Source organism: Athene noctua, chromosome 7 (assembly GCF_965140245.1).
Source record: "Athene noctua chromosome 7, bAthNoc1.hap1.1, whole genome shotgun sequence".
NCBI classification, from domain to species: Eukaryota; Metazoa; Chordata; class Aves; order Strigiformes; family Strigidae; genus Athene; species Athene noctua.
This window is the reverse complement of record NC_134043.1, coordinates 26,683,431-26,711,250: the sequence shown is the minus strand read 5'-3', so window position 1 is coordinate 26,711,250 and position 27,820 is coordinate 26,683,431. Positions and strand designations below refer to the sequence as shown.

The 27,820-nt window shown below is 38.8% G+C and overlaps 1 protein-coding gene across 6 annotated transcripts in view; it reads left to right on the top strand.

The window, feature by feature from the left end:
- Window positions 1–27,820, top strand: part of DIP2A (disco interacting protein 2 homolog A) — a 132,875-nt gene that overhangs the window by 15,270 nt on the left and 89,785 nt on the right. For all 6 annotated transcript variants that reach the window (XM_074910150.1, XM_074910148.1, XM_074910146.1 and 3 more), the window contains exon 2: window positions 25,686–25,757. In XM_074910150.1, the coding sequence (XP_074766251.1) occupies window positions 25,686–25,757 (72 nt within the window). The remainder of the gene's footprint in view (window positions 1–25,685; window positions 25,758–27,820) is intronic.

Sequence of the window (27,820 nt, the reverse complement as noted above, 5' to 3'; positions counted from 1 at the left end):
TGAATCACAAGCATTGATACATATGTTTGTATGTCCACATGGATCTTTTTTGAGTAATAAAGATCAAAGACTGTAAAAGAAGTAAGTAGTATTTCTTGTAGCATGATTCAATGCATGAAGCTCAATAGCCATTTCTGTGTCATGACTGCAATATGGTTATGTGCTGCAGTGAAAAGTGTGATAGCAGGATAAGCGTTTCTGGATGAGGGGGGGATTTAACAGCAGTCTTGTAACTTTGGACAGACACTTGCCTTAAGAGGAGGCATACCTGCAGGTATTCTGTGAGTCATTTGTTCTTTCTTTGCTGTCCCCCAATGTTTTTTTCATTACTGGCTGTTGTTCACTGAGCCTGTAATGAGTGATCGTGATAAAATAAAAATGACATTGGCTAAATCATAACAAGAGGTAGCCTTGCTGTGTTAAAACAAGCAATGTTTTGACAGTGCAAAATAAAGAGAGATTATGAATCGACATGAGATAATTCCCTGTGGTGACTGAAGGGTACTGTTGGATAGATTTGATGACTCATGCAGTACTGATGTTATCAAAATTGTGTTCATCGCATTAAGTAGGTTCTCAGTGCCCTTTTATAAGGGAAATTCTGAATTTCAAAACTTGAGAACTTCTTTTGCAGTCATCAATGGATATTGCATTTGGTAGAATGACTGCGGTAAAATTCTTAACTGATGCTCTATAAAGACCATTGCCTAATTTTGTGCTAGGAAGACATTACGACTGTTCACTGGAAAGTAATGTTGTGCATAATTGGTAGAAGTATCTTCAGCAAAATGTTGTTCAGATTATTTTAAATAGAGATATTTCTTTAAGTACAACACTTCTACATTATGACCAGAAGTGGGGAAGAAAAGCCCAAAAAACTGATCATTTTGACATACTACCTTCAGATGATAAACCAGGTGATAAAATAGTAACACTTGCAGGTTTATAGATTTGTAGACAATTGCAGTGAAGTAATAAACATTTCATGGAATATAGTGATTGGGTGTTTAATGGTAAATGCCAGTGCATTGTGTTTTAAGACTAAGGAAACTTACGTTTAAAAGAAGTCTAATTATCAACATCATAGGAATTGGTATTCTTTGAGACTCATCTTCAGGTTTTGGACTTGTTTTTCTGTATAAGTTGATTTGTGTGATTCCAAGCATATCCAAGTATTTTTAAACTGTTTATTGAATTGCTGGTCTGTGCAGTCTACACCTACCTGGCATGAACATTTAAAAAAAAATAATTCTATCGGTATGTTTACTAGAGAAACTGTTTGAAGAAATTGAAGTGGTTTTCTTGACAAAACCAGGAGGTACTGTTATTCCAGTTATTTCTTGAATCATACAGTAGAATCACAAAATGGTTTTGGTTGGAAGGGGCTTTCAAAGGTCTGCTAGTCCAATCCTCCTACAATGAGCAGGAGTTTACCTTCCAAAGAGTAATTTGCTTTTTTTCAGTGCTCAAGTGGGTCCAGAGGAGGCCATGAAGATGCTCAGGGAGCTGGAGCACCTCCCCTGTGAGGACAGGCTGAGAGAGTTGGGGGTGTTCAGCCCAGAGAAGAGAAGGCTCCGGGGAGACCTGAGAGCAGCGTCCCAATACTGAAAGGGGCTACAGGAAAGGTGGGGAGGGACTCTGCATCAGAGCGTGTAGGATAGCGTAAGAGTTAATGGTTTTAGGAGGGTATATTTCGATTAGATGCAAGTAAGAAATTCTTCCCTGTGAGGGTGGTGAGGCCCTGGCACAGGTTGCCCAGAGAAGCTGTGGCTGCCCCCTCCTTGGCAGTGTTCAAGGCCAGGTTGGACGGGGCTTTGGGCAACCTGGGCTAGTGGAAGGTGTCCCTGCCCATGGCAGGGGGTTGGAACTAGATGATTTTTAAGGTCCCTTCCAACCCAAACCATTCTATGATTCAATACTTGCTTAGCGTAAATTCTGTTTGCCTGGTATCTGGCACTTGCTCTATCTCTCCTCTACAACTTTCTATGCTGCATGGAGGAAAACCTAACAGCAAACTATTCCTTTTTGACTTGAGATAACAGGACAGCTGGACATCTTCTTAAAACAGATGACAAGTGGAGAATAAGGTTTTTTTTCTTTGCTAGTGCTAGCTAAGAAGTTTTTATTCTACCTCTTTCTCCTCCCAGGATCAGTTCCAAATACACTTTCTTTTTTCTTTGTGAAAAATGCTTCTCTTACACTAAATGCTTGCAAAATCTTGGGCAGGAAAGGACTTCAGGAGTGTGCAGGTCTATGTTCAACCTCAGTGATGCTTTTTGTGCTGTAGAAAGTTGCAGCTTTTTGACAGATGTAGTGTTCTGCTACCCAAGGGAAATGGGAGCTCAGGACACAGGGAAGCCTTTTGCACTGGATGGTTACTGCTTTACAAACAGCCAGGAAAACAGTGTGTGAGGACCTTGGGGACATTGCTGTTTACACATTCACGTGGAGAACCAGTGGTGCTTCTACTAGGAGAACATCTATCTATCCTTTTAGTTCCTAACCTTTCTTAGGTGCTAATTAACAAATGTTGGCTCACCTCAGTTCTCTTAGGCTTTTCAAGGAATTTTATGATGTCAGGGCTTTCATGTGACATTTCTTGGAGAATCATAAATACACATGAATTTATTAGATGAGTTTCTGAGCAGCACATCCTTTAACAACTGAAGGCTGTTGAAATTGAGGCCTAAAAATAGAAATAAACATAAAATCCGTCACTGTGCAGAAGAATGTCACATTGATGTCTTTAAGCATTTTTTGGTGTTTCCACTAGATTTTAGTGCATCTTGATGCCATGTTAATAACATAATTGATTTCCAGCTTCTGCAGGAATGGACTTTACTGGTAGCTTTTGTAATTAATTTTATTCTTGCTTATGCTTACAACAAAGAAAGTAACAACAGGACCTTAAGGAAAATCTGCATCATCCAGATTATTGACTTTGAAATGAACTTTTTTTTTTTTTTTCCCCTTTCTTTCTTTCCTAGCTTCAGTGACTTGAGCTTTTCAGGGCTGTTGCTGATGGCTGGCATGAGAAATCAGGATTTGTTGATTTCAGTCTCTGCTGTTCTGGGAAGAAGGTTAAAATGTTGCTTTCTAAAATATTGGAAGGAGGGAACCTTAGCAACTGTAAAATCTTTTGAATTTTAAACTTGATTGTTCATAATTTGGGAACTAAAATTGCCTTCTAAATTTGTGAGTAAATCAGTCTAGCTGTTGAAAGAACACTTGAGTATCTAATAGAAATATGTGAGGATTTGAAATTATTATCCACTTGTGTCAGTTTTTGAGTGTTTTAAACCCATGGTTTATGGGTTAAGTCATGTACACTGAAAAAGTTGACAAGTGAGATAATTATGGAAAACTACGATTCCTTTGTTCCTGAGAGGAGCTATAAAGGGAACATCTAATTTCTGAAGCACAGGAGGATTTAGCCACAAAACCGTAGATAATATAGGATTACTGGGATTCAGTTATTTTCATACAGACCCAGCACATACCAGGAAAACACATGCAAAAATCAGAAAAGCTGCAGTTTGGGGATATTGGAAGTTTAAAATTGCAGAATTTCAGCTGAAAAAATGGAGCTGTTAATCGTGGCATACCAAGACAATTTTCTTGGGAAAGGACTTGCATTTCCAAAAGAGAAATCTTGTACATATATATATATATATATAGTAGTATAAAGATCGCGTTAAACATATTTTTCAAGAGTAAAAAATTCAAGTGAAAGAAATAAAGCTGGTGTCTAAGCGAGCTAGTTGCAGCTTAGGCTGGGAGGCTGGAGCTCTAATGGAAGAGCTGGGTTCCTGCAGTCTTGGCTGTATTACTTGCAGTAATGTCAGTGTATGCAAAGATGGCATATTAGCCATTTATTATTTGTTACCTTTCTGTCACTTAGAAATTTAAGGAGAATGCTATTAGATAGCTTGGGAGGTTATTCCCCTAGAAAATGAGGTGTAGGTTTTTTGAGGATGGAAGAGCTACCTGTCACTTTCTAAGAGAAGCTTATTACCTTAAGATTTCCAGATCCTGTCTTAGAGAGTACAGTAACAGTTACATAGAAACTAGGTGAAATAATGATTAAGATTAAAACAGTCTGTGGCAATACTGCCTGACCTTCTCTACAAGAAAACTGTGGTGGACTACTTTCCAGTTTTATTTAAATTTGTCAGACTCATGGATAATGGGAAATTTGATGAGAACTCAGGGCACAGATTTTTACAACTCTCTTACCAGACCTCTGAAGGGACTAATTTTTCCAGGAGTAAAAAGGAAAATGCTCTCATGAATTAATAAAAGTCATGGTAGATAAATGGATAGTAGCTCTGGTGGATTTTTTTCCCCTCATCTTAGTCAAGACTGGAGAGAGAATACTGGGGAACTTGAGAAACCTAATCAAGTTAGATGAATGGGCAAGGCAAGTGAAGCTTAGCATTTGTACAGGTCATGTCAGCAGCTTCTACATATTAGATTAACAGTAATTTAATTGATTTAAAATTCCACAGCTGTTTATAAATGCAGTAAGGCCATTAAAATGTCTTCTGATCATCAGTCAAAATGAAGGGGCTAATTATAGCTATTTGAAATCCTTAAGTCTAGAGTATCTGTATTTTTTATATTAGCAATGTGAGGACTTCTTTATTCCAGTCTAAAATAATGTAAAGCCCTGAAGCATTTGTCTGTTATAAACAGGAATGGCTTTGTCTCATGAATGTTTAAACCAATTATTCAGGCAATTTAAACATGATTTGGGGTGTCAGTTTAAAAATGCTTGTGCATTTCATTTATCTCAAAAATCTTTAAAGTCTTGGTGGTAATTCTCACCATCATAAGAAGTGATGTTGAATCATAACTGTGTATTATGTAGTGACTGTTATATTGGGCAAAAATAACTACAGATTCATAACTTTTAGTCAGAACAGTTCGTTCTTGGCATTTATATGAATACATGGCTGTGCCCTAGTCCTTTCTGATCACAATAAAAAGTAAATCTTGATTGCATAGCATTGTAGTGCTTTCCTGAAAATGCAATATTCAGACTTCACTGGTAATAACTTAAGAAATAGAAAACCAAAATCCTTTTGGTAAGCATTTCTGCAAAACATTGTTTTTAAAGTAAGTGAACTTCGGAAATGGGCTTCATATAGCCTGCTGAATAAGCTTAAATAGAGCAAGTGTTGCAATACGAAATGGAGTGGATGTCATCTATGTTGCGTTGCCCTCTCCCTTGTGCTGCTGTTCATCCACTCCATGTTCTGTGATCCCCATCCATGAGCTCTTACATTGCCTGGAAGTTCATTTGCTTTAACTTTGAGGGAAGAACCAAGCAGCCCTTTAGCATGATCCCGTGATGTTTTCGGTTTTGTTCTGAAACTTAAAAGATTTGCTAAAGTGGGTCTAAACATTAAGTAGTTTAATGTGCTGCTGTTAAACATAACCTTGTAATCAGCTAAAAAATGCTTCTATACCACAGTGTTTGGAAGGGTAATGTTAGCGTGCTTTAAGTTTGCCAAGAGTTTTGGTGGCAACTGTCAAAATCTATTACTTTGAACTAGGACAGTTTCATTGCTAATGAGTTTCCCATGTAGAAACTTTTATGTCCCAATCTCTTAAGTGCAAGAGTTAAAAAGAACCTAACAGTAGAGAGCTTTATTCCACACATATCTGGAAACTATTTTAATTAGGTTATACAAGATGAAACCAGATCCAGGTGTTATCTTTGAAGATACCAACTTCTATGTGGTCGTGCTTTCTGTGCTGCATCCAGTCCCAAGCATTCAACAGGTTGTTGCTGCTTCATCAGGTTCTGAACACTGAGAGGTGCTGCTGGGGATCATGGTGGGACTTTTGAAATAAATCCATGCTCAGACTGAATCTGAATTTAGGATCAGATGGCTTTTCATACTATTTGAAAAAGTTTGAACACATGGTGCCAGCCTAGTGTAACTTCTTCACAAGTACCCCCAATCTGTACCCTCAACCATGACCTTCCTGTTCCTGTGCTCTTGCATTCTGAAGCCTGTTCTATCTTGGCATCAGAATTAAAACAAAACCGACAAACCTATTCAATATTCTGTTCATTGAACAATGTCTCTTCAGTGCACTGGGTGAGTCAGAGGCCTTGAAAAATAAATGTGGTCATGTCGATTTTCCCAGTACTTTGCACGCAAGGGACTGCACTGGATTGAATGGACAAGCTTAAGTCTGATAAACTCCCATATATGTATTTAATGTTTGTCCTTTTTGCAGTCAGGCTTTGTATGTTAGTACTGGGTAGCATTGCATATGGTGGTTTTTTGTACTAAGCTTCACTGTTAGAGCATCTCATACATGAACTTCCTAAAATTCATAGATGAGTACGGTTTTAAATGAGTTTCTTGCAATCTGTTTAATAAAGAGATTCCAAGTGATTAGTGATTACTCAATAGTAATCACTGTTAAGGAGCTGTGAGAGCAAGCTGGTAGTAATGGAGGAACTTCAGGAAAACATAACTGTTTACTATTAAGCTGAAGAACTTTGGTATTTCACCAGTGGCTGAGGACAGCATAGTCCCTTGCTGCTTGGTATTTCCTCTTGTGCTCTGGGCCACAAGACACTCTCCTGTATGCTGACTATGGGACTCAGCAGGCCTTTCTGAGCCAGTTCAGATCATTCACTTAAAACTAATTCTGCCCACCCATCCCATTTTGTTGCCTCAAAATTTTGTTGCCTCAGTTAATCTCAGGTTTTAGAGGGATCTGAGTGTTGGAGCTGTGTGGAGTTGTGGCAGAAGCATTTTTTTGCAGCACGCTGAAGGGGAGCAGGTCTGTCTCTCCCAGCTGCAATCCTGCCTTGTGCAGCCGCACCCTTTGCCTACTTGCCAAGGTGAAGAATAGTTCCGCTGCCGCACCCCTCCTCAGCCACCCTCGTAATAAACTGAAACAATTTTCAGCACATTTAAATGTCCTTTCAACAGTACTTGCATTACCAACAGCACCAAACATAAACAGCAAATTTGACAAAAGCTCTAGCTAAACCTGTATGATATGGGCATGGGCAAGATGCAAAAGAAGATGGAGAGAAGAAAAAGGAAAACCTTTTGAATGAGTTGCCTGGATTTGACACTCATGGCTCTTCTAGGAAAGATACATTTTCTGTGGACGTTATTGATATTTCCTTGTACAGAGATATCAAAATTGAAAATGAGGACCTGGTTACCGTGTAGGAGCTAAGAAAATCTAACAGCTTGCTGGTGCCAAAAAAAGAGGACTATTTCAGTTTGTTGACTGAACAGAAGACTTACCTGGCACCAAGTGAATGTCTGTCTGTTTGTTAACTTTCCAGGTTAGTGATTTGATTGAGCATACTTTGTGATCACGTGAGCTCCGTGGCTGGCATACAGGAGGATGCAATGTTTGGAAGCTATAAGCAGAGCTACATCTTTCAGCAGCAGTAACCTATGAAATTAGTCTAGGTGTGTTGCATGACCAGACTTGGAGAAATGAATCTGTTTTCTTTAATCCTATTTTCCTTAGTGTCCTTTGGCCTTGGCTTGGGAACTTATGTACCTACTACACCTGTCCTCTTCTGTTATGTACCTGCTGACTTTGAGGACCTTTACCTGCCTGTTGCTGCTGTGGAAAATGCAAGTGTATCTTGAGAGAAGGTCTACGATCTTTTGAGACACGATTTTGTAATGCAAACGTTGCACTGGTTTCTTGCTGCTGATCAACAGCAGTTGAATGCTTTCCTCTTTCTGACTTGACACCATACTTCCTCTGTATGAGGTTTGTATTGGTGGCTTAGCAAGAAGAAAATGTTGTGTTTTGGAAAAACAAGATCTGACAATACAGAAAATTGTCGACGTAGTCATCTTTCTCTCCAACCTGATTTGCAAAGAAATGTTTCCCAGACTCAAAAAATTAAGAAACTGTCCACCAAGAAACCAGAAGTTTAATTTGGAAGGTTGTATTAGCCAGAGCAATTTTATTTTGTGTATCTGGAGGCAGGTAAGGTAATAATGCTACAAACACTAGAAGAATGGTTGAGAAGATATTCTATAGTTAATATTCCCAGGTTCAGAGTACAGAAACATCAAAAAGTCATCAAAATGTGACTCACTGAGACTGAAAGAAGAATAACTGTATCAAGGAAAAAGGAATCCCAAGAGATATTGGAGCATAATCATATCAAAATCTGGTATTTCTCAAATAATTTTGGAAAGGCAGAAGTACTTAAAGGTATTCGCTTTTGGGTATAGGGAAGGGATAGAAGATGCTGTATGCCTTTTTTTCAGCTGTAATTGAGTGTTAAGCATTGCCCACTGGAGTGAGAAAACTTTAAATTGGCAACTGAGGTCAGTTTTCATGCCAGAGTCCTTGAAAAGGAGGTGGAAGAGGCTAGAGGAGAAGGTCATTGAACTGTTGATGTCCCTTATCTCCAAAAATTATCCAAATGATGGAGCCAGGCTCTTCAGAGTGGTGCATGTAGGGAGAATGAGAAACAACGGATTTAAAGTGAAACCGGAGAGATCTGGTTGGATATAAGGAGAAGGATTTGGGTTAGCCTTTTCACCATGAGGGTGATCAGAATTCCCAGAGGCTGTGCAGTCTCTGTTCTGGTTTTCAAGATTCAACTGGGTAAACACCTGAGCAGCCCAATCTTACCTCTTAATTTTCCTGCTTTTATCGAGAGGTTGGACTAGAGACCTCCTGAGGTCCCTTCCAGCCTCAATTACTCTCCAATTCTATGTTAATAGGAGTGGGAAGAGCGGAATTATTTCATGAAGACTTAGTTGAGAGACAGAGGATAAAGTTTTATGAAGATCCACAGGTTTGAGAGAACCATTAAATGGATGATTTGAAAGGAATTAGGATCTACTGGGTAACACAGACATCCAGCAGATAATGACTGAGCATATCCTAGGACAGGATGAGGCCTATGTGAATAGGGAAGGCTTGAGAATCTGGCGTGTTTATATGGACTAAATAGTGAATAGCTCCCATGGGGGAATCTCTGAAAAAAATAGAGATATTGGAGTTAGTAAGAAGCTAGGAAGATTAGAAGTCACTATGAATGATTTAAAAAGCAGCTTAATGATACAATTTCAGAAATGGAATGTTAAATACTACCACTCCCTGAATCCCAGCATTTTTAGTAGTCTTCTCAGTTGGCGGTTGAATGCTTTTTAGATTCCAGTGGGAGAAGGTAAATAGTGAATTATCTTGGTGAGGAGATTTAGACACAATTCCATCAAATATATGGACACAGGAACAAAGGGTGTAGGGTAGAATCCATATGCTGTATTCCGGGAAGCAGCAATCGCAAAGAATAGGAAGAAGTGGATAATCAGTTGACGCAGGTTTTCTATGCAGTCTCATGGCATGTAACAGCAGTTCTCCAATTTGAGGCATGCCAGAGCATGAGGCAAGCACAAGCTTGGCCAGACTGGTTCTGTACAGGTTAAGTTTAGGTACTGCCAAACTCTGCTCTCAAGACTTGGAGCTTTGAACAAGGTAGATGTCCAGGTGGCTTCAGACAGAATTGAAGGGGTCCTGCTTAGTATCTGTAGTTCGATGTCAGTGACAGTGCTATTGTCATTTGCACAAGAGGAGAGATTGTGAGAGAGCAAGGATGGGAGATGCAAAGAGCTGAATGTCCTGCAGGAAAGCTTTGTCAGTTTTCTCAGTGTACAGCTGCACAAAATTTGGGACCCATTGGCCAAGACAGGTCATGTTCATGCTGCATGTGTTGGTGGAGCTATGGAATAGATTATAGCAGCTTTCTGAAATAACATTGTGTTCATCTGCTACTGGAAATATCTTTGCTTCTGCTGCCTGCAAACTGGGAAAGATAGAGGGGACTGAAAAAAATGGGAGAATAGGTTAAGGAATTGGGCTTGGTAGTTCTGCATTGACTGATTTTATTCAGGAGACTAGTTAGTATGTGAAAAACAAAGGTGTTGAGGGCTCTCAGAGCTATCACAGAAGGAAACGGTAAGAAGCAGTGGCTGTAAATCTAACCTTAAATGGAAAGTAAGTGCACATTTTTTTAGTGGTAGGAAATACTGGAACAACATTTCTGCTATTAGAGTATTTGAAATCAGTGTGAGGTGTAACGATGCTGTTCAAGTACAACCGTTGAACTTGCAATTGAAACCCAGTGCAACTTAAAGATCTGCATCAGGGGAGAGTATGTAACTAGATAAACCTCTGTGGTGTTGACCAGCACTGGGAACCTATCTAAGGACCTGTGTCAATAATTGTTATATTTTTGCTTACGGATGGGTGGAAGGTCTTGTAAGTTTAGGAATGTGTTATTGTCTTAATGATCTTCATTTTGGGGTAGTTTTTATTAAACTCAAGTTCAGTACAATTTGGTTTTGTTAACCTTTGAAATTCCAAGGTATAAAAGCATGTCACCAGTCATAAATCCAGCACTTAAATATGCTGTGTTTGTATGAGTTGGTAACTCTTGAATAGCAAACACAAGATTATAGCAGAATAAAATTTTTGATAGATGAACCTGAACTTTGTTTTTTTAATTTCTAGATTAGTCTTTTAGCTGCCATTCACGTTCCAACCAAGTGAACACTGAGTCTGATCTGTTAATTTGAGCATATATATAAAATGTGTGAAATACTTAGAGAAAAGTAATTATTTGCCAGATTCCCTGTGAAGTGAATAACTTCTTCCTAGGAGCAACACTTTCAAAGCTTGCACTGAGCAGAGTTTTCAAGGTGATACTGCTGGTGTAGTTCTTATGACAGTCACTTTTATATATATGTATCTATATCTATCTATCTATATCTATCTATCTCTCAGGGTTTTAGTGAAGTGTGGGAGCAACAGGAAGGATAGAAGAAACTGTTACATGGGCTTAAGTAGACTGTCATTGGTAAACAAAGATAACCACACCAGTTTATTATGGGTTTTTTTTCCTCTTGGTTTTGATTTCATGGCTAATTGAGTTGTCAGTCCATTCCTTACTCTTCCTGTGTTATTTTTGCACATTAATGCACTCATCTGCAGCTTCTAAGGGGCTATTAGAGTCCACTAACACGTTTCTCTAATAAAGAAATAGCTTGGATCAAAGGAAAAACACAGAATAGTTCGCTTGAATCAAACTTTGCACACCATATGAGCAGTAAATGTGTTTTTGGGCATAGTCGGGTAGTTGGTCAGGTTGATGGGGTAAATTGCCCGAAGTCTTGGTGTTCTTTGCCTAGTCATGTTGAAGTCTGTGCTTTAGTTGATTTGAGTTATAACTTTAAAAAAAACTTTTCAATTTTATTAATGCAAAGGCTGGGCTATACACGTTGAATTAAATAACAATGTTACCAGAGTTGTTAAAATAAAAAACACTTATGTGCTGGAATAAAAACCAGATGAAATTGTCTGACCTGCTCTTATTATACATTTATAAAATTACCACTTAAGTGTTATGCTTCAGTCAGCCCTTAATAAAGGGAGTAGGTCTTCACTCAATAACTAAGATGGAATTTAGCAGCTAGCCCATGGCAGTGCTTCAGAATATCTTGGGATACAATGGTGGCTATAAAACCTGATTGGGCTAATGTATTCCAGCAAAGTTCTCAGTGCTGTTTGTGGAGGACTGCTGGCCCCTTGTGCTGGCTCTCCTGGTCACTAAGTGAACTGCCTGAAAGCAAATTTGTCAGGAAAACTTTCTTTTCAGCAGGTGGTGTGTTCAGAGTATGCTATGGTTTGTGTAGTGATGCATCCCACTCAGTGGCTTATCCACAGATGTAGATTTTTAAATTATGTCAGAAATGAAAGAAATGAACTTCTGAAAAGACAAAAGGTATGCATAGTTGAGGAACTTTTCTAGTAAATATGGATCAGAAGCCAAATAAAGTTTTATTCTAAGCTTTATTTTCTGTTTTTGAACATTTAGCTTTCCATATAAGAAGAATGGTACAGAGAGTGCCATCAATTTGACAACAGATATATTTTGGTAATACTAAATGGGTTTAATAGATTCAGCAACGTTATTTCTCCTGCCTAATTGATGGTGACGCTCATTGGCAAGATTTATTGCTGTAAGTGGTGTTTTTAGATTCCCTCCTACAAGTCTCTTGAACCTCTTTACAACATTATTCCATTGGTAACTAAGGGTATTTAACTGCAAAAGAGTATTTTTCAGACACATTGCAGCTGTTAATTATGGGTATCTCTGCATGTGAAATTTTGGAAACGCGGTTTTGTTTTGCTACTGGATTTGTTACACTGTTTCTAACATATTTTGTCCTTATGTAGCAGCCAATTAAAAACAGTTTCTTGCGTTCAATACTTAATGTAATAAAAATGATACATTTCACTACTTTGGTTTTAACAAACCTTACTTCGTAGGAAATACTGCTAGTTAGCCACTGCCTCAGCAACAGCATGGTAGCAGTGTGTTACATTTGGCCTCAGACATGGGGCTAGTTCTGGGCTTGAGCATCTAAGACTACAGACACTGAACTGGGCTTTCCTTTCACTCTTTCTGACAAGGTAAATGAGGAAAAAATGCAGTTGGCAGAAATGACAACATTTTATTCTTGCTGTTGAGGGAGAGATATTTGGTTTTCTAAGGCAGATTTGTCAAGTTAAGCATATGAAAACATATGGAGAGAAATCAACATATTTCTTTTGAAGAACTAATTTTCCTAGTATTGGTAGTGACCTGATGGCTCCTGTCTGGTCATTAAGCGGCTGGGGAGGCTTGCAGGAATGAAGCAGTCCACTTGTTCATAACCAGCAGTGGTGGGAGGCTGGAGTGGGGTGATCTTGGTCCTTGATAATGGCCTTCTACACAGAAAGTTGGCATGAGATGATTTGTTTAATTTTTGTGAGCACTCACAGTTGCTGACTTTGAACAGATAGACGGTGCATGCTGTGTAATAAATTTGGCTGGCAAAGCCCTGCTCCTGTGTGTGTGAGTAATCAGAAAGGCCTTTAAAAGACATTTTCTTGCACTTTTCTAGTCCCCGATTCAGGAAAATACTTTATGTTTGCTGATCATTTATAGACTCCTAACCTCAGCTAGACACTATTGCAACTAGAAATAACTGTAAGTAAGTTTAGCTGTCACAGGGACCCGTGCTGGGGCTTCCCAAGCTTGTAAATGCTGAAGTGTTCTGGTCGTAATAGGGATTGATGGGTTTTTTTCTCTTGCCATGAGAGGTTGTTTCTGTGCACCAGCTGGCTTGCTCTTCTGAATGCTTCCGTGAATAATTCAGCTGGGTTTTTTTCATTTTTTCAGTGTGGTTTATCATTTTGTAGTTCAGCCAGGAACTCTCAATCACTGCATCTGTTTCTTTCATGATCACATCAGATGATTTATGTGGATCCAATATAAAGCCTTTTAGTGAGGTCTAATTTTGTAGTAAAATTATATTGTATTATGTTATTTTGTAGCTTTACCATGGATACTGATGAAGATTTTTTTTTTAATATATACTAACTTTTTGTTTTAAAAAGTCAAAGTGTCTGCATTCATAGTAAAACTTGGCCCAGTAGCCACCCCTGCCCTGCCCCAGTTATTTCAAGACCAACTTTAAATCATTTCTGTCCTTTCCTCTGAAAGCATGATTTGACAGTGCTTGTAAGGGTGTGGTAATACTGTGTCACGAAACTAATTAAACCTGAAACTGAGACCTAGAAATCCACTGAAAAGGTTTTGAAGTTTACAAATTGAAATAACTTGAGCTGTGTATGGTCTAGGTATTGGAGGTTATGTGCTTCTCTTTGCGTGTTTTGAATGTACTCTGTGAATTTTGAATATTGTGGTATGTGTGATTTTAGATTTTCTGGTGAGTTTTCAAAAGATTTTCATGGTCTAATTAATGAGTTGGATCTTCCTGTAGTCATGGATTTCTGAGCTGCTTTCGTCTTTAGTATTGTGCATCGTGTCTAAACAGCATCTTTGCTGTGCTCTGTTGGGCTTTGTGGTTGCTACCAAAGTATGAATATGAGCTTTTTGCAACTCGTAAACATGAAATGCTCAGTTGCTTGTAAAACATCTGCAGCTGATGGGGTAACTTCTTGGGTATTGGTGGAGAGAACAAAAAAAATCTGCGTCACTGACATCCAAAAAGTGTACCGTAAAAATAAAGCTTCATACAAGATGTCAAAGTTCAATAGTGTGAAATATCTTAATCTTGCTCATTAATCACTGTGCCTTATGTAATGAGTGTGTGGAGGATGTGAAAGGGAAAAAAAAAGGCTTCTTGAATCAGGAAGGTAGTTAGAACAACTTAATATCTTCACACAGTATTAAATGGTGCCTTTATCCTCTTTTATTTATACACACATTCTTCAAGGCAAGGGATGACTTCATGATATAAGGCATTTATTACCAAGTTAAATATGAATTTTGTTCTGTGATTGGTTATCTTAACTGAATTATACAGAGAAAATTCTATCTAGCCAATAATTTTCTTCTCATTGTGTTATTGGAGAGGAATGTATATTAAAGTTGTTGCAAAAAGTACTCTATAAAGCTTTTTTTCTTTATGGTCCCATGTTTCTATATCTTGTTTCTGTATTTTTATCTTTGGGGCAGTTTTCAGGAGTCTTTTGTGGTAAAGACAGAAGAGAGTTTAGTTTAAGATTGCTCCAGGACATTGTCAGTAGAAATTGTCAATGCAACGGAGTGCAGGGAAGTGAAGCATCTTCCCCCTCCCTCCCCACTGCATGCTTTAGGTTAAAATGACTTGTTTCAGACAATTATTGCTGGCCTAATTCATTATAATGGTTGATGACTACATGCCAGGCATAATTATTCTACTTTCATATTGTATCCCTGATGCATCTAGGAATTGACAAGCAAAAAGTCTGAATATTTTCATCTCTTCAGTACACTAAGATTTTGGTTATTTTGAAACACTGTTTTCTTAGTAGTGTTTAAAAGGGGGATACACTGCATGCATATAATGTCCTTTCAAAAACTTTTTATTTCTGTATTTTACCAAAGTAATTTTCAGCTGTGTCAGAAAATATTTTTAGCTCAAATGTCAAAAGATCCTTTTTGTAGAACTGCTTGTCCACTCCTAGTCTTTTTTTTTTTCCAACTTCTTTAGTTGTTTTTTTTGTGGGAAGCAGACAGTACATTCCCCATGTACCAGATGATTTCCACACCCCCCTCCCCATGTGTGTAGCTTTCCTCAGCTTGTTAAAGGGATGGCAACATTACTGATTTACATAATAATGAAATATGAAAGCTGTATCTGTTTTGATAAATTTTGTTCATAACCTCTGTGTGAAGTTTCTAATCAACTTTACAGATCATATCAATTGAGTGTTTCAAAACCAGTTTTCACACTTAAAAATGCCTGACATTATGAATCTGCAGGAGGGTATTGTATTCTGAAGCTTGTATCTGCTGTGGAAATAGAAGTCATAATTTAACACAAGCTTAATGAAGATGGTTCTTTTGTCCTCTGGTGCAATGGTAGGTAAGAGTATGTTTTATTGAAAGGAAACATCTCAACTTACATAAAGCAGAACTAGTTTTTAAATAATTGTGGGAGCAGGAGCCAGGGTCAGACTGGTACACCTATGCATAGCTGGCATCTGTCAGTCTGTTTCTGTATTCTACAGAGAGCCCTAATGGGATAGAAGGGAAGTGGTAGAGTTTGAGATTTTCCTGTCTCCCTGTGGAGTGAGTTTAAGGATTTACTGAAGCAATAGAAGAGCAATTCATTAATTGGGCTAACTGAGCCTGGAAACTTGCCAGGTTGCTTTTGTGATCAAATTATTTAACCTTCTTTTACCCTGTCAAATGCTGACTCTTGACAGATGAAACAAGTAATAGCTTAAAAACAGGCAGCTCAGTATTTAAAAAGGAGCAGCTCTCTAGTCTTTCAACATCCATGCACAGTTTACAAGTGTGGTTTTGTGCAGAACAACATAACCTGGAATGCTTCTCTCATCCTCACTGTACTGCATACTTCAGTCACTTTGGCTTTTTTTTTAGTTTGTAATATGTAAGCGTTGCCTTTGTCTGACAACTGCTTTGAAACTGAGGTGAGAAGGTGGTGTGTAAATGTGGTGGAATAGAATTTTCTAATTCTAACATTGCTTTGCCAATAGCAAAACTACTAATGGATTGATCAGACTAAATTTAGGCCAAGATAAAGCACACTACATAATTAATGGTATTGTAAAATAAATAGTCCCATTGTGTAATTCTGCACAAGGTGGAAAACAGTCTTTTACTACTAACATATTGGTAAAACTACTTTCCTTTTTGTCATTAAGATGCATGCAATTAGCTAGTCAATATTTGTCTGTTTTCTAGGATTTGATGTTTCAGTGATTTCATTGTGTATGCAAAGGTCTAATAAAACTGTACATTTAGGTAGTTGTGTATCTCCATGTTACTACTTGTACATGCAGACAAATTTTGTACTTTGATAACTTAAAATCTGTCCAAGGGGTGAAAGTTCTGCTGCAAATTAGGAATTACCAATAACATACATTTTTCAGTGAACTTGTACTAAACTTCTAATACTGCTTAAAAGGCATCTTGATGTTCTCAGGCTGTTTAAAATAGGATCTTTGAAATAGAATTTCTTATAAGTTAGTCAAATGCATCACCATATGGAACGATCAGATGTCACTTTTTAAAATTTTAAACAGATGCATGTAATAGTAAAGATTATAATGAAGATATTTTCACACTTCACTTAGCTCATCATATGCAAACTAAATTAAGGCATCAATTGATAGCCGTTACTTCAGAAAACAGCAATGATTCAGGATAAAGGACTGCTGTTTGAATACTTTGAAAACTTACAGATGGAGGGATGTGTTCTTTTCTGGATGTTAAAGAAAAAGCTTCATCCGCTCCTCATGCGTCTACAATTTTCTATGCTGTTCAAAGACACATGAACATAAACTTAGCCGTGACTGAAATACTGTGCTATAGAATGAGTCTTGGAATGAAGATATGTTGTATGGAGAAGAGAGAAAAAAAAAAAAGGGACTTTACTAGAAACTGCATGCCAGAGTGGACTTCAAGTTACATGACAAGTTAAAAGTGCTTCTTTATAGCTGTGTTTGCAAAGCATGAGTTTTATAGAAGAGTGAAAATTGGAAACAGATGTACTTACCACTCTTAACCAAAAAAAACCCCTCCAAACCTCTGAGTTTAGCAGTATCACTAAAATGTATACAGTCACTTATTTCAGTGTAAAGTTCAGTAATGATAGATATACAGCTTGTAATAAAATTTTAGGAGAAGAATCAAAGGTTAAGATTGAAATGGGAAAAATATGAGTAGCTAAAAATGTAGAACCAAGATTACTTAATATATTTACAGACCATTGTGAGATGTCCTGCTGGTTTATTAAGGCACTGTTAAGTTAGAATTAAGCTATTAGGGAAAGAATCCAGTGCTAAAATTCTTTCTGCCCAGGAAAAAAATGGTGGTTCCTCAGCTGTCAGAAAAATGAAGAAAAAAACTCAGCATGGTTGACAGAAGAGTTGTGCTGATGTGGATCTAGTTTGGAACCAGTTTGTTCAATAAGTGTACTAGTTTCCAGATAGGGGTAAATCACAGTTATAGAAGATTTTTTTTTCCCCCACCCAACACTTTGACTATTGGATTTGAACAGCACAGACCTACCAGAGACCGTGTCTCATGGTGACAGCAAATGTTGGCTTCTGCATAGCTTGGAAGTCCAAAACACTTCAATCGCAAATAATGATTTTAATCTTCTGGTTCCTTTGTTATCTGTTGATCAGTTTGGTTTTTGCCTGATTTATACAAAAAAAGTGTGGAGGAAAAATGTGTAGCAGGTAACCAAGGCTTGTAATGGGAAGTAGTAGTAGGTTTGGGAGAGTTGTTCTGTTTTTTAGATTTAATTGGTGACTAAAACTTGAGAGTTAATGATTGTGAACTGTCACTTGGCAGATTGTGAACTGTCACTTGGCAGAATCTGTTAATGGCTCACCTGTATGCAGCCCACTTGAAGCTCATGGGTGTGTATATGGAGAAAATATGTCCCTAAACCACTTCCAGTTTTCTTAAGAGTATTTAATTTCTGCAAGTTTTCATCAATCTTCCCCCTTCCTTTCCAATATTTCTGCTATCTCTTCAAGGATTTGTATTTTGATATTTGTTTCATCTTCAGGGGCTTTCCTCAAGGTCATATTTCAACCCTGAACTGCCTGCACCTGTCAGATTCAACGTTCTTATGAGACATGTCTGCAGCCTTGAAAGGGAACATGTCTTTCCAAATGTTGGCTAGGTATGCCTTTAAGTGTATTTAAACAGTGAGTATGATTATCTTCTGGAGAAGTCCACAAAACTTTATGTGAATAATAAAGTTCTGGTGGTTTGGTTGTTTTGTAGTTTGTTTTTTTTTTTTCTGTGTTTTTTTTTTTTTTTGGTGTGTGTTTTGGTTTGGTTTTTTTTGTCTTCAAGCCAGGAAGACCTTGGTTAACTTTGACAGTTCTGCCCTTTAATCTCAGTGGGGGTTGGGAACTCCCAATGTCTCTTGCTTTCCATCCTTTGCTGGGTAGCAAGGCACTTCTCATCTGTGTGGCAAATACTCATGCACATGAGATCGTTGTCTTAGAATTCTGGGATTAGTCCTCTCATCCACAAGTTTATCAGTCCCAGAATGAAGGCTTAACGAAACATTTCTTCTTCAGTGCTGTTGGTGCAGCGGTCTTGGCTACGTGGGGGTTCATCCATCAACCACTTTATCAGGGTTGCAATTGTGCTGGTTTTACCTTCTTCCTAAGCAAATGCTAGACTTTGGAAACACCCTCTTAACATTTGATTTTGAGATGTTAATTTCAATTAAGTGGCAACCTTGTAGGCATTTTTGTGATTTGGTCTTCGTTTTGGAGTCAGGTGTTAACAGGTAGATGGCTGTTTGGTAAGGTACTGACCTTGCCTTTTTGCCACCTTTTGAATGCCACAGCATGAAGATGCCCTGTGCTGCATGGCCCTGCCCGGTGAGGGTGTTCAGCATCCAGCAGAGCTGCTCCTCCTCTTCCTCAAGGCCCTGTTTGTGACTATGAGTTTAGGCATAAATATAACCATCCTGCTGTATTTCAGTGCCGCACTCTATTCTTTCTCAGGGTATCAGCAACCAGTGTTGGTTACCAGGGTGCTGTACCTCGCAGTTTGAAGGCTGGGTAACAAGGGGCGCATGACATTGCTTGAGATGTATCATATATGACTGAGAATACAGATCTGACTTCCCATGACGACTCAATATTCATTTCAGGAATTACATGTATCTACTGCTGTGCATCTGCCCCTTGATGAAGAAACGGCTTTATCCTACTGTCATGCTCTCTCCATTTTCAGTCTTTTACATGTTGATTACTATTAGCAAGAACTTTCTGAAGCCTGCTGATGTACTGTAAATGCATCTTGATGGAAAATAAATGTATTCCCAGGAGCGTGGATTTTTTTTTTTTTTCAGTCTCTGCTTACTGCAATTCTCAGAGCTATATTTGAGATTTTGTAATAGGGCTTGTTGTTTAGGTGGTTTCATCATCCTTATTTCAGATGAGGTGCACCAATTACTAGCTATTGCTTGTCTGTATTGGTTCTAGCCTTTGAGTAGTAAGCATCCTTAAGGAACTTTTTCCCTGTTGATGTTGGCTGTTATTTCTCATTGGTGCTTTCTGAGGCTGTATCAAGAATGCTTTACCTTGCTATGCACATGCATGATACTACTCGGAAGCTCTGTGGTCTTCATGCTCCAATAGCTCTAGTTTCAGAGCTTTGCCCTGTTAGCACAGGAGATGAACTATCCATTGATGGTTCTATTGTCATCAACCTTTTTATCGGTGTCTTTTCCTGTGTGCTTCCATTAACAGCAATTTCCTCAGGACTGGTTGGCACATTGTTTACTCTGGAGGACAGAAACATAAGAAAGGGAGCTATTTCTTCTGCTGGCTGCATGGTTCAATGTTCCTCACCACTATCTTTTGATTCCCCAGCTTTGACACCAAGTGTTACTGGCTTTCCTTATTGTTGATGATCATAGTTCTTAGAAATGCCTTGATTATTTTTGCTTTCACAGTGGGCAAAAATCACAGATGTCAGAGTAATTATTTCTTGTGCAATTTTTTGTTGTTTCTGACTTTGAAGTAAGTCAAAATCATGTGGCAATGCAGTGTTCCTTTTATAATACTTCTAGGATGATGCAAAATAAAGCTTGATGAGTTGTTTCACTTAAAAATATTTACCAAGCATGTCTTAAGAGGTAGAATTAGAAATTATGACTGCGGAATTGACTTTTCCAACTCCACCAACCCTTCAAATACAGTGACAGCCTGTCCCCAGAAACACTGGAGATTTACTTTCAAGTTTTCCACAGGTGACTTTTGAGTTGTTTTAGACTGGCAGATTGCCTGCCTTTTCAAAACATCCAAGAACCACCTCTTCAGGCAGAAGCCAGTATTCACAGCCTTGACGTTCACTTTATACTGAAGGAACTGGCAAAAGCTGCTGCAGTGATTTGCCAATAATTAATGTACCTGAGATTGTGACTGTGCTCACCAGTGGCCAAACCAAGGAATCGTTAAAGTTTTCATCTTACAGATCTAATATATCTTATTTTTTTCATCCACATTTAATGCACAGTTACCTCACTTAGAAATGTCTCTATTCTTGACCTCTGCAAATTGGTGACCTGGAGCCATTTCCTTCTCTTTAGCGAGTACTAGGCTCTCACAGAGCAGCCCTCATCTGTATGGTATATGCACAGTCATCTTGGGAAGAGCATTGACACAGCAACGGACTCTCAAGACCTATTGCCAGCAGTGTGCTGCCTCTTCTTATAGCTGTTCCCAGAGAGAATTTAAGTGCAAACTACTGAGTAAGGACTGGAGAAGTCACTCAATAGCACACTCACCTTTCCATGAGCCTTTCAGTGCCTGTATCTTGCCCATTTTCCCTTCTCCAACAGAAGCCTTCAAGGACTCCTCAGTGCAGGGATACAAAGCTGCAGAGGAGCAGTAACAGCACTGGATGTGCTCTGCCCTGGATGTTTATGCACTGAAGAGATTGCTGCACTTGTGGTTGTCCTTGGGTGATCAAGGAAATAATGTCTTCTTAGGCATGCTGTATTTATTTATGGGCTACATAGCTCACATATGCCCAATTCATGGCTTAAAAAAACCCTTTTGTTATCTATCATATTGTTAGCTACCATAAAATACTTGAAGTTACAAAGTTAGAATTTGCAGTGTGAGGATTTTGTGACGCAATGAAGCATGGCAGCTGTATCTAGGCAGTAAAGCATGTGCTTGTTTCTTATTCTTATGTTTTCTGAAGAGCATTGAAGCACTTAGTGTTTCCCACCTACTTTTCAGAATTGAAAATAAACAAGTTGACATTTTTTAATCCAGCAAGTGGATAACCAGGGAAAAATAATGCATCAAAACCTGAATAAAATGCAGGTTTGGGGGTTTTTTTTAGTTAATTTGGCTTTAACTATAGTGAAATAAAAACATGCCTAGGTAGATTTGAGGTAACTGCATGACAGATTTTTGTGCGGTAATTAAGGAAATAATTTTAATAGATGATTTTAAGAAATGCCAGTGCTTTCCTCTCTGTCTAGATTAATTTTCTTGGAGCCTCAAACTTGTTTTACAGTATGTCAGATATTCCAGGCAGAGAACTAACAGCTTGACCCTGTGTCTGGCTTTATCCAGGCTTCCCAGCTGGTTTGCTGAGACTGAGGAACCTCATATTGCTTTTGTGTAATCTAATAACTAGGGAGAAAGTGAGGCTAAATGACAGCAGCTGTGGCCCCAGCATACCAGATGTGGCTAAGCAGCTCTTTTTGGAAGAGGTGAGGGATCACAAAGAACCCCAAATGATGGGTTAATCCCACGGAGGAGGCTCTGAGGGTGAGGGGGTGGGGAGCAATTGTCAGGAGGAGTCCATCACCGAGCTTTTGAGAAAGGAACAAAGAAAAGCTTTGCTAGGCAGCAAAGTCTGACTTACCAGTGGGGCTGCAAAAGTCGACAGAGATGCTTTTGATTTGGACTTTTCTTAACCTGATTCAATGAAAATAATACAAGTCAGCATTCCAGTAAGATCAAAGAATTTCCAAATGCAGTGAGATGCCAAAGTTTGAGGTATTCTGGTTTAAATGGGACTCTCTTTTCAACCCTGTCTTTTGATCTGCTGCTTCCATGGCGTACCTCTTCAGTTGGGTGATACCTGGCAAGGTAGCTGATCTGTGCAGAGATAGGCACTAAGGATTACCTGAATCACTTATGAAGCTGTGAAAATTACCGTCCTCACTGAAGTTACGGTATGGCAAATTTGTGTTACATACAGCATTTAAGATTAACTGTTCTTCTTACTGGTGCTTCTTGTCTGTGTGTTGGGTTTTTTTTCTCCATAACTGAAAATAATACATAATCTTTGGTCTCCTTTTTCTTTCTTTGTAGAAATGACTTACTTAAAGAGTGTAATTTGTCATTTTGATCAGCTATTCACAGGCACACCATTCTGCTTGGGTATTTGTGTGTTTTGTTTTGATTTCATTCTTGTTTTGATATAATAATATACATTTATGTATATATAAATTATATTTCTATATATTTTTTTCTCCTAAAGAAAGAGGGTAACCAAAGTATTTCTGGTTTATGTCCAAATTTTATGTGAAATATTCACACAGGTTTATGAGTAAAAACTGATAAATTCTGTTTGGTTGTAGGTTGAAATACTGGCAATGATTCAAGCACTCCAGAATTTGGCTTTTTTTTTGATACTTGTTTTGAACAGTTCCTTCAAGATCTCACTGCTTGTTTTGGCATACAGTCAGTAATTTTAAATGATGTATATTCACTTAATTGCAGGGGGGAAGGTAGAATGAAGTGACTTTGTTTCTGTTAGCAGTGTCCTCTGATGTAGGAGGGAGGTGGATGTTTGAGGAAATATGTTTAGATCACATAGTGCTATGGGCAATGTTAAACAAAAAACCAAAACCAACCTGTGTGTATTAAGGCAAATACCAGAGAAACATTTTAAAATACAGAATAAGAACTCTACTTTGTAAAACGTGACACTGGAAAAGGGCTTCCTGCTTCTGCATACCCAAGCCATGCCACTCATCTGGATCAATTAAAAGTGTTACATATAGTCTTATATATAATTTTATAGCCTCGTTTCCAAAGGGAATGAATCCCATGTAAATCATGCTCTGCCTTTCTCTGGATTGTCCTCATAACTCAGTTCTGCTGGTTGCCTGCAGAAAGCTTTGGTAAGGATAAGGATAATTACCTAGCAAAGTCCCAGGTCTTGGATATGTTGTCAGCTCTTACTGCACACCTGATGACTGATGTCAGAGAGGCAGAGATTCTTGGAGTTCTGTCAATGAAAGACCTACATCCATTCAAGCGCCAACTGTGCTAAGACTTAAAGAATTTTATTTTCTTTTTTAGTCCTGTTACAGTTTCCAGACATTAACTTTTGATTCCTTGTGTGGGTAGGATTGAGAAAGTTTCAGGTTTGACAGAAAGCAAATGGCCAGAGGTAGGATGTTTTACTTAATCCATATATATGTAATTCATGCCTTTTTTTTTTCTTCTCTGTAGTTTGCTTTGATATGCAGTTTCACCAGTATGTTGCTGGAGGAATGTGCTTGAAGCAAAGATCTAAATGTAAAATCTTACTTTTGTGTCCAAATTAAAGTCATGATAATTATCTGCCTACATTTCCAAAATTCACCTTCTACTTGAATATGTTTTCAAAAATACTATCATATATTTTTAATGTCTTTAATCTTGATTATATTTCGTGCTGTTGTAATACATGATGGTTGCACTCAGAGTTGCTCGATGGCAAGTGGGGAGCAGTGACGTTCCTCAGGGGTGGGTGTTGGGACCGGCACTGTTTAACATCTTTGTTGGTGACATGGATGGTGGGACAAAGCGCACCCTCAGCAAGTTCACTGATTAGACCGAGCTATGTGGTGTGGTGACACACTGGAGGGCAAGGATGTACCATCCAGAGGGACCTGGACAGGCTGGAGAGGTGGGACTGGGCAAACCTTATGAAGTTCAAGGCCAAGTGGAAGGTCCTGCACATGTGTCGGGGCAATCCCAAGCACAAATCCAGGCTGGGAAATGACTGGATTGAGAGCAGCCCTAAAGAGAAGGACTTGGGGGTATTGGTGGATGGAAAACTGACTGTGAGCCAGCAGTGTGTGCTTACAGCCCAGAAAGCCAACTGTATCCTGGACTGCATCAAGAGCAGTGTGGCCTGCAGGGTGAGGGGGGGGATTCTGCCCCTCTGCTCTCCACTGGTGAGATCCCCCTGCAATGCTGTGTCCAGCTCTGGGGGCACCAACAGCAGACGGACATGGACCTGCTTGAACGGGTCCAGAGGAGGCCATGAACATCATCAGGGGCTGGAGCACCTCCCCTGTGAGGACAGGCTGAGAGAGCTGGGGGTGTTCAGCCCGGAGAAGAGAAGGCTCCAGGGAGACCTTATAGTGGCTTCCCAGTACTTAAAGGGGGGAATGTAGAGATAGGATGAGGGGTGATGGTTTTAAACTGAAAGAGGGTAGATTTAGATTAGATGTAAGGAAGAAATTCTTCCCTGTGAGGGTGGTGAGGCCCTGGCACAGGTTGCCCAGAGAAGCTGTGGCTGCCCCCTCCCTGGCAGTGTTCAAGGCCAGGTTGGACGGGGCTTTGGGCAACCTGGGCTAGTGGAAGGTGTCCCTGCCCATGGCAGGTGCTTGGAACTAGGGTGATCTTTGAAGTTCCTTCCAACCCAAAGCATTCTGTGATTTGCCAGGTGTGGGGGGATAAAAATCCTCTTTCCTAGTGGAATGTCATAGTATCTCACTATCTTTAAGCAAGGGTGAATTTTGGGAGGTGGGAGTGGTTTTAAGTTGTTTGAGATGACTGTTTTCCCTTCTATGCTGAGACATAGAAAATGCACAAAGCTTGTAAAATTTTTGTGGGGTTTGGTTTTTTTTGTTTTAATTCTAAGCCTGCTGATGGTTTTGTGTGACGACACCTTGTTCTGTTGGTAGAATCGTGGAAGTACAGATTCTGAAATGTCTCAAAAACTTATTTTGGGTTTCTACAAAAGTTTTATTGTAGTCTGTGTGAAAACACATCACGTTTTACCAGTGGAGTCTGCAGCATAGGTTTAAAACAGGATGGCAGATGAGAACTGTGAATTAAAATTAGCATTAGGAGATTGTCACCTCTTGGAATTTGAAAGCAGAGAACTGATGTGCCTGCACAGTGCAGAGCAGACAACATAGTCTAGAGTTTGGAAGGCACTACATAGGTGTGCTAGATGATGTTCTCTCAAACCCTAGTATCTTGAGCATTTCCGATACCCCAGGAGGGTGCAGAGCCAGGCGTGTTAGCTTCATTGGCTTCTGCGACGCTGCAGATCTTTTGTGCTGCATTCAGCATTATGGTAACTATCTCCAGAACCAGGTTCAGAATAGGTGGTGCAGACAAAAACACTGTTCCTCTGTTGTATACCTTCAAGACAGTAATTTTCATATGTGCACTGGTAGTGCTGCATGGGTGGTATGTGTATGGCCATGAATTTCTCTGACATGCCGAGGTCTTTGTTGTTAATGTGACTGATTCAAAGTTAGTGAGTTTAATCAAAGGTATCACAAAAAGGAGAAGGCTTATTTAAAAACTGTTCAAAACAATATGAATTTATTTCTTACTTTCTTTAGGAGACATCACTCAAAAAGGATATGAAAAGAAAAGAGCAAAGCTGTTAGCACGGTACATACCACTAATTCAAGGTAAGAGACTGTATATAAGTTACACCTTTTGTGTTAAATGTGTGAAAATATGTAATGGAAAAGTTCTCACTAAATAGAATAAATTAATAGCCTTTGATTGACATGGCACCTAACCAGTGGTGGAAAATGGCTATTACAGAGAAGTGCAGAACAAGACAAGAGTCTGAAATGTTTTTCTTGAATATTTTATGTGAAATGTTAAATGGTAACATTTTTGTCAGCAAGCTTTAGTTTGAGAGACGCATCCAGGGTTTTAACATAACTTTTAAAATGAGTCAAGTTATTCCTGAAAGCAACTGGGACAGTTTCATTAAATGAAAACACTCACTAGTAGTCACTCTCGTTCTTGAGTGTGCTTTTTGGTGTTGTTCGTGTCCCTCCCCCCCCCCCCCCCCCCGGTTCTTCAAAATACTGACTATTACTTCAAAATAATAAACTATTACTTCTTAAGCTGGTTATCATCAGACTTTATCTTCAATGGCCAAAGTTAAATGCCCAACTTTTAAAATTTATTTTTATACTAGAACACTTAAATCACTCAGGGTTAAAGCTGTTGTGCTACCATTGAGCTTTTGTCTTGTGTAATAACCCTAGTCCAATTCTTCTACAGCTTGAGAGATTCTGCTTGAGATAAGTTGAAATGAAAAGACAACTGAGATGAATGGAACCGATAATAAGACACTGTAGACAGATGGGAGAAAAAGAATGACAGGTCTTATTTTATAATGTTAGTGTTATGCTTTCAGATAGAGAACAGACGCATTAATGCTGATTTTTGTCCTCTTTTGGTTCTGATATTTAGATGTTACTGATTTGAAGGAGGAATAGGCGGTTCCAGCCATTTTTGTGCAAATTGGACTTGATGATAGTCTCTTTTGCTTTTGAAACCTTGATGCAGTGACTCCTGTGGCTCTTCCTAAGCAAGACAGACAAAATTTTTATTCTCATGAGTTCTACTGACTGCTGAGTTACAGTGTTTTAGAAGAAGTTTTATGGTGTGTATTTGGTATTGAACAGTTAGAACTTCATCATGGGGTTTCCTAGCACAGCTTTGTTGTGTGGGTTGGTTTGTTTTTAAGAACAGCTGTAGCTTTTGCCTTATCAAATTTGTAATATTTTGTAGACCACACAGGACCTAACTCATGTATAAAAGGCTTATTCCTTGAATAGAAGCATTTGGATTTTTTTGATAAATATTGCAGTCAGCAGCAAGCTCTAGTTTCATCTGCCACAGCTTCTCCTCCTTACACGTTTTTCTCTAAGGAACTGTTTCACTTTTCTGTTCAAAATACCCTGTCCTCCAAGTCCGCTTAGTTAAAGATTTTGGGACCAGGCTAAGTATGGATTTTGGCTGAGGGTTAACAGTTACAGGAAGTGTTCTGTCAATGAGCTCTGTCTACTAGAAAGTCATGTCTTTGGATTCCTGTCTCTTGTTTTAATCTCTCATGACCACTGATTTACTGTGTATTTCTCTCCATTCTATTGATAGTGATTTTTAAAAAAAATATTTTATTCCCTTTAAACCCTTAAACTGGAAGGCTGCACAGATTGTTCAACTTCTGACCTCACAAGTGTAGCTTAGGAAGTACAGCACTTTGTCTTCCATACTTTTAAAGTATATTTTAAAGCTAGGATGCAGTGTAAAGCACCTTTGTTCCCATTTTCTTCATGAATACTGCTGACCCCACGTCATATTCTAGCTCTTGGGTCTTAGAAGCAACACTGACTCCCATGTAGGGTTTCCAGGGGTGTTAAAACTGATTCAGTTCGGTTGTCTGCCCTAGAAGCCTGCTGTGATACCTGCATAATTTCCAGAGGTGTTTTGTAACACCCCATTTAGGTAACCTGCTCATTCAGGAGCTCATTCAGGTGAAGCAGTCTATGAAACAACAGAATTGACTTGTTAGACAGCTTTGGAAGTAAAAAAGTGAGTGGGAAAAATATGTTAATGACACTTTTTTAGAATTGTTTTCACTAAAGCTTCTCTTTCAAACTTGAACTGTTCAGGAGTGTTTCATTCAGGAGAAGCGACTTCATATAATCTAGGTTAACACCTTAACATC